The 12,238-nt window shown below is 35.7% G+C and overlaps 2 protein-coding genes across 3 annotated transcripts in view; both read right to left on the reverse strand.

Moving 5' to 3' along the window:
• Positions 1-2,283, reverse strand: part of LOC306878677 (envoplakin-like) — a 32,208-nt gene extending 29,925 nt beyond the window's left edge. The window contains exon 1 of the mRNA XM_079431156.1: positions 2,055-2,283. Within this exon, the coding sequence (XP_079287282.1) occupies positions 2,055-2,104 (50 nt within the window). The 5' untranslated portion in view covers positions 2,105-2,283. The remainder of the gene's footprint in view (positions 1-2,054) is intronic.
• Positions 2,284-5,041: 2,758 nt separating this feature from the next.
• The window catches only part of LOC306878688 (signal recognition particle subunit SRP68-like), a 162,343-nt gene continuing 155,146 nt past the window's right edge, over positions 5,042-12,238 (reverse strand). The window contains exon 16 of one of the 2 annotated variants that reach the window (XM_079431172.1): positions 5,042-7,169. In XM_079431172.1, the coding sequence (XP_079287298.1) occupies positions 6,942-7,169 (228 nt within the window). In that variant the 3' untranslated portion in view covers positions 5,042-6,941. Of the gene's footprint in view, positions 7,170-11,187; positions 11,321-12,238 lie in introns of those variants that run through there. The other variant, XM_079431173.1, reaches the window with a different exon arrangement.

The raw sequence follows: 12,238 nt of genomic DNA on the forward strand, positions 1-12,238 counted from the left end.
CCTGTTGAGTAGGTTACCTCTGATGTAAATGTTCATAATGAATGTTAATTATTAATGAATTGCAGCTTTTTATATTGTGAATATATTTCTCCCTGAAAAAATAAAAACAATGCATATGAGAGCTCACAGAGTAAAACATATTTTAAAAACATATTACTTCCTGTTGGACCTCATTGGGATTCCAGTGGAATTACTCATTAGTCATCATCCCAGTTTATTTAATTACCACCCCTGATTTATTAGCTAGTTGGTAAATATTGTATCCAGCTGCTTTGTTACATCATGAGAGAAAACAGATGTACTCAGATTTCTCAGATTAGTGAAACCAAATTTTGTGTGACATTCATTTGAATGAAAACTATCTTGACGCTGTCAGATAAAATCGTAAAAATGTTCCCATCATACCATGCTAGCGCAGGGAGTTTCATCATTGTTTCTATCCAAGAATGCAAACAATGCCACACCACCCTCCACTCACATTCTCTCAATATCTCTTCACCCGCCCATACAATCAATTTTGTTTGGACAAGCTTCTAACACAGAGACCATGCCCCTGAAGGCTTGTGAAAGTGTGCAGAGCAGAACTTGCTGTACTGACAACATCTGATCAAGAGAAATCTATTTGTGACTGATTAACTTCAAAATTTCCATGTATTTAAACAGCATCAACTGTTTTTGCAGCAAATCTTAATTTAATAAAAATGTAAGTCAGTTATGAAAGTATAAAATCAGATGTCATCTAAACATTGGTTTTGTTAATGAAATTAACCTGTCTACATAGCAGCATAAGAAGATCACAGCTGACATTGTTGGATGCTCTTAGAAGAGTTCTGAAGAATTCATACATTATTTTGTTCCATTTCAGCTCACACCTAATTTCATAATGGGTCAGAGAAGGGCCAGAGAAAGGAAACATCCAAAATGTCTACTGCTGGGGTGCTTTCAGGACTTCTGTGTATGCAAACACTGAATTACATAATACATAGCACATACAATTACTAAAAAGTAATCGTTTTTTCTGAATTGTTCTAATGTCTAATTTTTTGTGTTCTAATATAGAACTTATAAAATATTTGTTACTTTCTGCCTTCTGTAACATTTTACTAGAACTATATTGTGTTTGTCTTTGAAATGTCACGTATGCATTAGTGTCGAAACAATGGACCAACACCCAGCAGCCTAGTGGAGGAACAAGAACGTCAGCCCTTTCAGGAACTGAGTTTAGGCAGGTAGGACACTCCTTTCCTTTCCTTTCCTTTCCTTTCCTTTCCTTTCCTTTCCTTTCCATCAATTTCTTTTTTTTTTTTCATCTGCTTTTATTAGGAGACCCTGACTACTGAATATTTACACTTTATCACCTTTATTTAGCTGTTCAATTGTATCTACATTACACATGCATTAATCAGATCTGATTGGTGATGTGTTCAGATGGGAGATCTGATTTCTATACAACAGCTCTGATTTCTAAGAACATGCTTGCAGATAATCAAAAGTCAGTTTGTCTGGCTTGCTTTGTTACAAATTAAGCTCCTGACCTGATCCCAGTCCAGCTGATACAGTACTGCACTAACCCAAATGTCTCATCACCCCTAAAAAATTCTAAGATTTTTATCCACTGTAATGTAATTGTAACAAACTGTAACATAATAATTCTAACTTGTGTTTAGAAAGCAGAGTTTATATTATAACCAAAACAACCAGCATGAGGGCCCACGGAACTAGATATCCTTTCTTGAATGTTTCCATTTCCGTCTATTACTTTGGCTAATAAACTCACTGACCAAGATAAATATCACTGACCAAGAAACCAATTATATTTATAAATTGGTTGTTGTAGGCTCCAGAATATAACACATTACAGATAATTTCTTGATTGTAAAGGGTTAACCATTACAGATTTCAGATCTAATGTTACCAGGAAGATATAGAGTTAACCATCTTTGCACCTTCACGGGCTCTGGTTACCCGAGTCTGTCTAAAACTGATCTCAGACCTGCCTGCCAACATAACAGAACCAAAACAGCCTAGAAGATAAAATAACCAACAGAACTCACTTGCTTATCTTGGAATCATCTTTCACTGTGTTTTCTTTCTTCCCGAACATCCTAAAAGTTGTAGTGAAGTGAGATTCACCTTCTCAGCTGCGGGTGTGCGAGTTGTGAATCTGTCTCACTTGTTAATCCTTTACCTCCACAAACTTCTCTGTACACACTTTCTGTCTCTCTAGAACTGTCATACAGTGGTGAAGTAAAGCTGCTCTTCTGTCTCCACTCCGCCCTGAGTAACAGGTGTTGGGTGACACCCAAACCACCTCCTTTTGCAGGACCGGGCAGACCAGTTTCACCTTCCCATTTTTTCACCTACACATGTTCAAGTTAAGTTTATCTGTATAGCGCTTTTTACGATACAAATCGTTGCAAAGCAGCTCTACAGGAAATTAAGTTTCCACAATATATTTCTATATTGCAGAACCTTAATATATTTAACTTCTGGCAAAATTCGGTAATTCTGTATGTTGTCTGAGCATTGGCATCCTCTGAGGTGTTGGCATTATCTTTTCTCAGGTGTTCAGTCATCTCAGATCATTTAAGGGTTGGATCCAGACTGAAGCTTCTGTAATTCCTAGTTAGCACAGGATGTTAACCCCGTGGCAGAAACAGAGAAACAAATAGAGACATAATTAGAGTAGCTGCTGTTCCATCGAAGCAAAAATGATTTGTTCAACCCAAGCTAAAGAATAATAATAATGTACATTTGATCAGATATAACTGCAGTGCAAGATTATAAGATGCATTATGTGAATGCTTGTCTAAAGAGATGTGTCTTTAATCTAGATTTAAACAGAGAGTGTGTCTGAACCCCGAACGTTATCAGGAAGGCTATTCCAGAGTTTGGGAGCCAAATGTGAAAAAGCTCTACCTCCTTTAGTGGACTTTGCTATCCTAGGTACTACCAAAAGTCCAGAGTTTGTGACCTTAGGGAGCGGGTTGGATTGTAATGTGGTAGAAGACAAGTTCGGTACGCAGGAGCTAAACCATTTAGGGCCTTATAGGCAAGTAATAATATTTTGTAAATGTTACGGAAGCCAGTGCAGAGACTGTAAAATTGGGGTAATATGATCATATTTTCTTGACCTGGTAAGGACTCTAGCCGCTGCATTTTGGACTATCTGTAGCTTGTTTATTGAAGATGCAGGACAACCACCTAGCAGTGCATTACAATAGTCCAGTCTAGAGGTCATGAATGCATGAACTAGCTTTTCTGCATCAGAAACAGGTAGCATGTTTCGAAGCTTGGCAATGTTTCTAAGATGGAAGAATGCTATTTTTGTAACATGGGAAATATGATTTTCAAAAGTTGTTGTCTAATATAACACCCAGATTTTTGACTTTAGAGGACATAACTGTGCATCCGTCTAGATGCAAATTGTAATCCAAGAGATTCTGTGTACTGTTTTTTTTGGTCCAATAAGTAATATCTCTGTCTTATCTGAATTTAATAGGAGGAAATTATTGGTCATCCAATCTTTTACATTTTTTACACAATCTATTATCTTAGTTGAGAAGTTTCATCTGGTCTTGTTGAGATATATAGTTGAGTATCATCAGCATAACAATGAAAACTAATCCCATATTTTCTAATAATATTACCAAGGGGCAACATGTATATTGAAAATAGCAGAGGACCTAGGACAGATCCTTGTGGTACTCCATACATTACTGGTGATAATTGCGATGACTCCCCATTTAAATGAACAAAGTGGTAGCGATCGGGCAGGTAGGATCTAAACCATCATAAAGCCTGCCCTTGAATACCAGTATAGTTTTGTAATCGATCTATGTGTGTCATGGTCTATAGTACATACACATTTACACACATCTCTATCATTCGTTTTTTTTCTTCTAGCCCAGTTGATAGTAATTAAATGTTAGCCTATAGCAAAAGGAAGAAATGTAAGTCACTACATTAACAATAAGCCCAAAATTAGATTGTGACTAGTAAATCACTCTAATCTTATCTGAATTAAAGTGATTTAGTATTTAGTTTATTAAAATTGACCCAGTTTTGTTAGACATGTTGCACTGTTGAATAATTATTTTTATTAACAGTAGTTCAGGATAACCATATGAATTATTTCCAGGTCACTGTACTATTTAAGACTTGTTAAATGTGTAGAATCTGTGAATGTAAGATGGTGTGGAATGTTGTTGGGTCACCTTCTCTCAGGGCTGTGGTAGTTAGCCCACATTTCTAACATGTACCGTCACATGGTAGGGTGTGACAGAGATTCAGGTGTAATGTCTTGCCCTAGTCACTCCCTCTTTCTGTCTACCACCCTTACCCAGATAATTTCTTAATTTTTTTGTATTTCCCCATTTATTTGCTACAAATCTGGTATTTATTATATATATATATATATATATATTTTTTTTTCTTCTCTTCATGTACAACTTACCCCTAAATTGTGCAGATCAATGTCAAAGAGTACTGTTGTCATAACTTATGCCACTACCGGGGCAGGTTGTAACATATTAACATCAGTTTAAATTTTGAAAATAAATTTATTGTCAATCAAATTTACTTCCCAAGCATTTTCATTAAAAAATTCTAAATGACAGGAAATATTTAATTCTAAGATGGCAAACAACTATGACTAAATATACAACAGACACATAAAACTACACTAACAAATAAACCTTTTACTGTATGTACATACATTATAGGCCCATGGGGACAATAGTGTTAAAACCTCTCCTATCTGGTCATCCATGGCATTTTGATATACAGATAGAAATTTTGAGTAAATTTGATCCAATTAATTTGACATACATTAACCCGAAGCCAGAAATTAAATGTTGATTTTTCTCTACCTAATTATTTTCCCCAGTCCTATAATTTTATTTAATTTTTTTGACGGTGTTAGTCATGCATGATTTCAGAGAGATTTCATCCCAGTATTTACTTTCAAAGTGGTTCAACTGATGGTGTTACAAGTCACCCCCCACCCCCCTCTTTTTGCTGTTTTTTTTTTTTTTTTTTTGTCTAAAAACTTTACACAAATCATTAGAAAATGTTTGAAGTGATTTCATATTACATAAAGCATGTCATGTCTACTAATCCGTATTTCTCTGATTCATGTGAATCTTTGTAATGCCACAGCCACATTACAGTCCTCATACATTATGAAAAGTGATGTTCCAAACAGCTTTATACTTTCAAAGAAAAAAAATCAACAGTACAGTTAAGGAGTGGCTGGGATTGAGGGAGGATAATTCACATTGGGGTGTGGTACTTGCAATGGATGTTTTATTTTGGAAGTCGTGGCCTAATGGTTAGCGAGTCAGACTCGTAATCCAAAGGCTGTGAGTTCAAGTCTCAGGTCCGGCAGGAATTGTAGGCGGGGGGACCGTCAATACCACGACTGAGGTGCCCTTGAGCAAGGCACCGAACCCCCAACTGCTCCCCGGGTGCCACAGAATAAATGGCTGCCCACTGCTCCGGGTGTGTGTTCACTGCTGTTTGTGTGCACTTTGGATGGGTTAAATGCAGAGCACAAATTCTGAGTATATGTCACGTCACTTTCGTCACTAGCTGTGTGCTTCCTTCAAACAATATAAACCAAACATTTGTTGACCAACACTTATTTTTGATGATAGATATAAGTTTGTCAAATTAAACTGAATTTTACCTTCACTAAATACAAATTTAAAGGACTTTTTTGTTGACAATGGAATTTCTGTGCTGTGATATAATTATTATTATAATTAAAGGGATTAACCCATTACTAAACACAATAAAATCCAAGCTGCAACCAAACAGGAGAAAACAGCCTTCTAACTGACAGCTTTGTTTAAACTAACCTTGTGTGTAAACGCACCCTGCCTGGAACGCTGTGCATGTGGTTAGGAATGTGAAGATGAACAGATGACAACAGAAAACCATCAAGAGCTGTGATAGAGATCTACTCGAGACTTCTTACTCGTATAGGTAGAAAGTGACTAAAGTTTAGTGTATTCTTATGCATTTTGGTATGCTTACACACCTGATTTGCATTTATAGAAACACACAGGCAGACAAACTCTTCAATATCTTACCCAGTTCAAATCCATGGTACATGCAGTGACCAAAAAAAGCTTTTACTTTTTATTGTTAAATCAGGAGACTTCAAACTAAAAATCACTGTTTCATCATTTATAATATCCTATCCATTTGAACAGAATCTTCATAATGGTGTAATACCCGTCTATTGAAGATTAAATGAATTCTCACCAACATTTGTTCACAAAACTGACAAAAACTCATCTGCAAGTTGAAAGCAATTAGTTAGAATGAAAAAATCTTTAGAACAAAAGTTAGCAAATTATATTACGAAACAATCACAAATAAAACACTAGCAAATCACTTGCCTCTGCTTTATGGCTTTGCATTCAGATGATAGTTAAAATACAAGTCATATGACATTTTAAACTAAATTATGCCAGTGTATATGCAAGGTACATGCAAGATATTACCTATAGCCCTTCAAATTATCTATACATAAGACAGGGTAACAATGAGGGTAATTCCTGTGTCCTCTTATAGAATAAACATTGAGTTCTTCATGTCATCAAAATGACTGACATGATTGACCACTAAAAGCCCAAAGTTGGAACAAATATTTTAGATCATCAGCGGTGTTATAGACTTCTTCAGTGAAACAATAAGCCCACTTTTATAATGTGCTAGGCAGATTGAGATCTAGGCAAACAAAGTATCTTAGTTTCAAAAAAAAAAAAAAAAAAGTATGAATTTACTACCAACCAGGCTGCACTTACACCTCTTAAAAACCCTATAATGTAATGTTTTGGGGAAATGGTTTGACTGTATAAGGATCCATAACTCTCGGTCCTGAGGGGATAGTTATATTCAGATGACTTCAAATATAGCCAAACAGGCCAGATTTAACTTCCAAAGCCAAAGAAGCCTTTGAAGTAGCCAGTGATGCCACCCTTGCCCTTCTGCTCCACCTTGTCATCAAGGGGTGGAAAAGCCACATGGTTGAGAGCCAGATCAAAGAAGAGAGGCTTGCATGGAATTGGCTGGAAATCTGGAGGGAACTGCACCAGATTGGGCTGCTTGCTCAAGAGGGAGGGGTCTAGCCGGAAATTATCCAAACGGTCAGAGAGAGGCTATGGATAAAATAGAAAAACAGCTTTAAAATTCAAAAACAACATAAGTATAAGCATTTACATTACATGCTGATTTCCTACAAGGGCTATGCTGAAAAGACTGCTAGAAACAGAAATATAGTCTATAAATCCTTGCTATCAGGAAAAGGAAAAGTTCATCCAAAAATTGAGGCCATCATAGATAAAGAAGAGTTTGTTTCTTCATCTGAACAGATTTGGAGACATTTAGGCATTATATAATTTGGTGAGCAAGTGATATATTGCTAAATTTCTCCAAATCTATTGAAGAAACAAACTCATCTACTGTACATGTAAGATTATCTGAGGTGGAGTCAATTTTCAGCAATGTTCAGGTGAACTATTCCTTTAAAACATTAAAAAATATAGCATGTCATGGGAAAAACGCATACCACCTACTTGTTTCTGTTTACAACTTAAATTCAGATAAATGTATAACTTCTGGATTTCATGTACTTTGTGTGCTAAACTCCATTCATGAGAATGAGATACAGTTTTATGCAAAGATTTGGGCACCCCTAATAATTATAATTTATAATTTGCTGATCTTTTGAAGCCACTTCATTTGGATATAATTTATACTTCATGGAAACAGTAAAATTTTAGTTCTGAAATAATTTATTGAATCAACAAACAGCGCAGTGCAATGTGAATCATAAAAGCAGACAGGTGCAAAAATTTGGGCACCCCAATGTAATAATCATCAAGATTTAGTAGTCTCCTTTTGCTAAAATAACAGCATGTAGACACTCCTTATAGCCACTGATGTGTCACTGAATTCTGACCGCATGTATTTTGGACTATTCTTCCTTGCAAAAAATCTCCAGGTCAGTCATGTTTAATAGCTGCCAAATGTAGACTGTCCGTTTCAAATCATTCCATAGATTTTTGATAATGTTCAAGTCTGGGGACTGGGCCGGCCATTCTAGAACATTTTATCTGTGTCTGTGCATGAATTCCTTGGTAGATTTGGAACAATGGTTTGGATCATTGTCCTGCTAAAACAACCAACCCTGGTGTAACTTCAACCTCTTGACTGATTCTTGAACATTGTTCCTAAGAATCTGATACTGGTTGGAATCCATGTGACCCTCAACTCTGACAAGATTCCCAGTACCTGTGCTTGCCACCATTGGAGGATGGACCCTCCACCAAATTTTACAGTAGGGAGCATATTCTTCTCCTGGAATGCTGTGTTCATTTCCCTCCCCCATGCAAAATGCTTCTGGTTATAACCAAATAACTCTTAGTTTCATCTGTCCACAGAACATTATTCCAAAATAATTCTGGCTCGTCCAGATGAGCCTTTGCATAATTCAAATGATTCTGCTTGTTGGCAGTATGCAGAAAAGGGGTTTTCTGCATCACCCTTCAATTGAGTTGTTACTTGTGAAAAGTGCACTGGACTGTGAAATGATGTACAATGACACTCAGCAGCACAATGTTCTTTGGAGGTTGTCTCTGGTTTGTCTGTGACTATTCTATAACCATTCTTCGCCTCTGCCTTTCAAATATTTTCTGCGGCCTATCACTTCTTTCCTTCACAAGGACTGTTCAAGTGGTCTTTACATTCTTAAATCCAAAGTTCTGTCATGAAACTATAAATGGTCACTTTTTAAAGGGGAACCATTACGCCACTTTTAATGATGTAAAATAAGTCTCTGATGTCCCCAGAATGTGTATGTGACGTTTTAGCTCAAAATACCCCCAAATGAGTGGAGATTAGCTGCTGTAATTCCCGTATTTAAAAGAGGCAATCTTTTATCCACTAGCAACTATAGACCTGTTAGAATGTAGCCCGTGGCTTCCAAGGGGGCCAAAAAACTAGTTGCAGAACAAATCAGAAATCATTTAAATGCCAGTGCTTATCCTTTACATCCACATCAGTTTGGTTTCTGTAATAATCACTCAACAGATACAATAAAAATACTATTTAAATTACTATAAAATATATATTAAATACTAATTGTTATTTTATAGAAAAAGTGAAGTTATTGTTGGATCGAGGAGGGGTTGTTGGTGCCATCTTTCTAGATTTAAAAAAGGCCTTCGATACCATTAATCATGGAATTCTCTTATCTAAATTGAATGAATTTATTTTTTTGTAGATGCCATTAAGTGGGTAGAATCATATTTAATGCATCGGTCTCAGTTGGTTAGAGTGAAGAATTAACAATCAGGGGTTGTTTCTTTGTCAGCAGGTGTCCCACAATGTTCGATCTTGGGCCCACTTTTATTTTCTCTGTATGTAAATGATTTGCCAAATGTTTGTCTTAATTCTAACATCCAGATGTATGCTGATGACACAGTAGTTTTTGTACATGCTAATAGTGCAGATCAAGCTGCTGTTCAGTTAACAAACTCAATTTTAAAGATCACACAATGGCTAAAACATAATTGTTTACAACTAAATGTATTGAAAACCATGTTTTTCAGTAAATCTAAAAGCTGCCGTGCAGAGCCAGATGTAGTCATAGATGGGGAGAGACTACAAGTCGTCTCAGATTTTAAATATCTGGGTGTATATATTGATAGCAATCTTACTTTTAGATTACATAAAGAAGGTTTGCAATAACATTAAGTTCAACTTGGCAAATTTTAGATATGCCCGTAGCTGAATGTCAACTAAGGCTGCGAAGATGTTTATGCATTCAATGATCTTTTCACATATTACCTATTGTTTAACAACCTGGTCACAAGCAAGCAGTGGTGGAAAGAGTACTGAAAAAATTTACTCAAGTAAAAGTACCATTACCTTCCAAACAATGTAGTGTGAGTAGAGTAAAAGTAATTGTCCAAAAAACTACTTGAGTAAGAGTAAAAGAGTAGCCTATTTAAAAGTACTCATGAGTATTGAGTACTGAGTTGTGGATTCTACCCCGTCATAATAAAGGCTGTACACTGCAATTTATACATTTTAAAAATGTTGTACATTCTGTAATTCACATTATCTTGTTTGTCAAAGAACGAAGAATATCTATAATCCAGCAGTTTTAATTTTGACTGCCAACTCTTTAAAACACATCAAAATAGCACGGAAACAGTATTCAGTTGAAGAAAAGATGAAAGTTATTCTCAGTACAATTTAGTCCCCATTTAAATCAAAGTTTGAACAATAGATTTAAAATTATGTGTAAGGCCACTGAGACAGCATGCTGTTGTTGCACAAAATATTAATGTTTAGAATAGTGCAAATACAAACACCATTAGAAACTCATAGTTCAGCATCACACACCATGACATGGATTAAAATGAGATTTCTCTCCAAAATGGTGCCAGATTTGTTTTGCAATAAAGAAATAAGAGTAACTAAACTTGATCATTTATGTTACAATTTTAACATAAATGCACATTGTTCTAGAAGGATGGCATCATGCCATACCTTTTATACATTTACTTTAATTATGATGCTGATAAAATAATTTGTAAGGAAAAATGCATTAAATAGCAAAGTATTTCTGGGGAAACTTTTTTAAAAGAAAACACAAACGCACGTCTCTTTGCTCAGCTGCGGCGGTCTCGGTGAATCAGCAGCATCTACAACTGAATGGAACAAAAAGTGTTGAACTTGAAAATTGTTTATGCGCGAGTGCACTTGCTAAATGAAGGCGGATTGTATAAAATGGATCAGAAAAATAAAAGTTTATTAATGAGCTGCAGTTTTATTACATCACACGCTGACACAGATGCAGTGTATTAATGCCACAAATCGCTTTACAGTGTTTCCAACACACTTTTTCCACAGCGCGCATCACGCGCTCAAACTCATCAAAAGTCAACAAGCAACAACGACTTATCCAAGTGACTCCTGCAGAACGCATGCAAGAGAGATGAGGTAGCGCAGGTCGCGTGTCTCATAAGTGAGTGGGAATTTACCGAACGTGGCACTTGCGGGAGTTAACACTGTACGCAATACCTGCAACCTCACACCAAATTTCAGGCCGTGTAGATAGGCAAGCATATATACAAATCATTTAGTAAGCAGAAATCCAAAATTTACCTTAACATATTAGAGGAAGATGTGACTGAATTGATGCTTGAAGAATGCACTTCCAGCAGCCATGATAAACAGCAGTTGGCGGTTAAAGTTTTCTATGCACAATTTGATTTGAAGAAAGTCACGAGACTTCTCTCTATCCAAACACATTAATGGATAAATTAAACAAAATAAGCATGTAACGACCACAAACGGAGGAAAATAGCAGAGTAAAAGTACCGATACATCACTTAATGTACTCAAGTAAAAGTACACAATTTTACACAAAACTACTCAAAAAAGTACAATTACTGATAAAAACTACTTTAATTACTGTAACGTGAGTATTTGTAATTCATTACTTCACACCCCTGCAAGCAATACTTCTCTCAAACCAGTTCTCTCTCTATATAAACAAACTTTGAAGTTTTAGATAAGAAATCCATACACCATCATTGTGATATTTAAAAGAAATACAACGTATTAAATTGGGAAAATATGATTGTATATTCAGATCTTTGTCTTATGTATAAAATTAAACATGGACTGGCTCCTCCTGTATTGAACCAGTTTGTAAACGTAGCACCAAATGGTTACAGATTAACGAGAAATGCAGTAAGAGGTGATTGTATAGTTCCTTTAAGAAAAAGTGCATTTAGTCAAAGAGTGTTTTCAGTTCTCTATCCCAACTAATATTACAAATCTTAATACTTATGCCTCTTAAGTTTCACTTAAAAGAAGTGGTTAATTGAGAGTCGGTATTGTCAACATTAATTTTACAAACCAAATTCTATTGCCTTCCTGTCTTGTCTGTTTCACTAGTTGAGCATTTTAGGCTATATACATGAGGTTGTTTGTTTGAGTACTGATTGAATGATCACTGCTACTGTTACTTGTCTATGCTTAAATTGTCTTTGCCTGCATATTGATATTATGGATTAGTGATACATTGGTTATTTTGTTTGACTGTTGGATTATGTATGTGTTTGAGTGAGCTGGTATTGATCTGTTGGTACTAGGTATAGTATAACTTTTAAACGGATGTAAATTTTTTAGGATTTGTGAAATTTTTTAG

This window comes from Barbus barbus, assembly GCF_936440315.1.
Source record: "Barbus barbus genome assembly, chromosome: 13".
Lineage (NCBI taxonomy): Eukaryota > Metazoa > Chordata > Actinopteri > Cypriniformes > Cyprinidae > Barbus > Barbus barbus.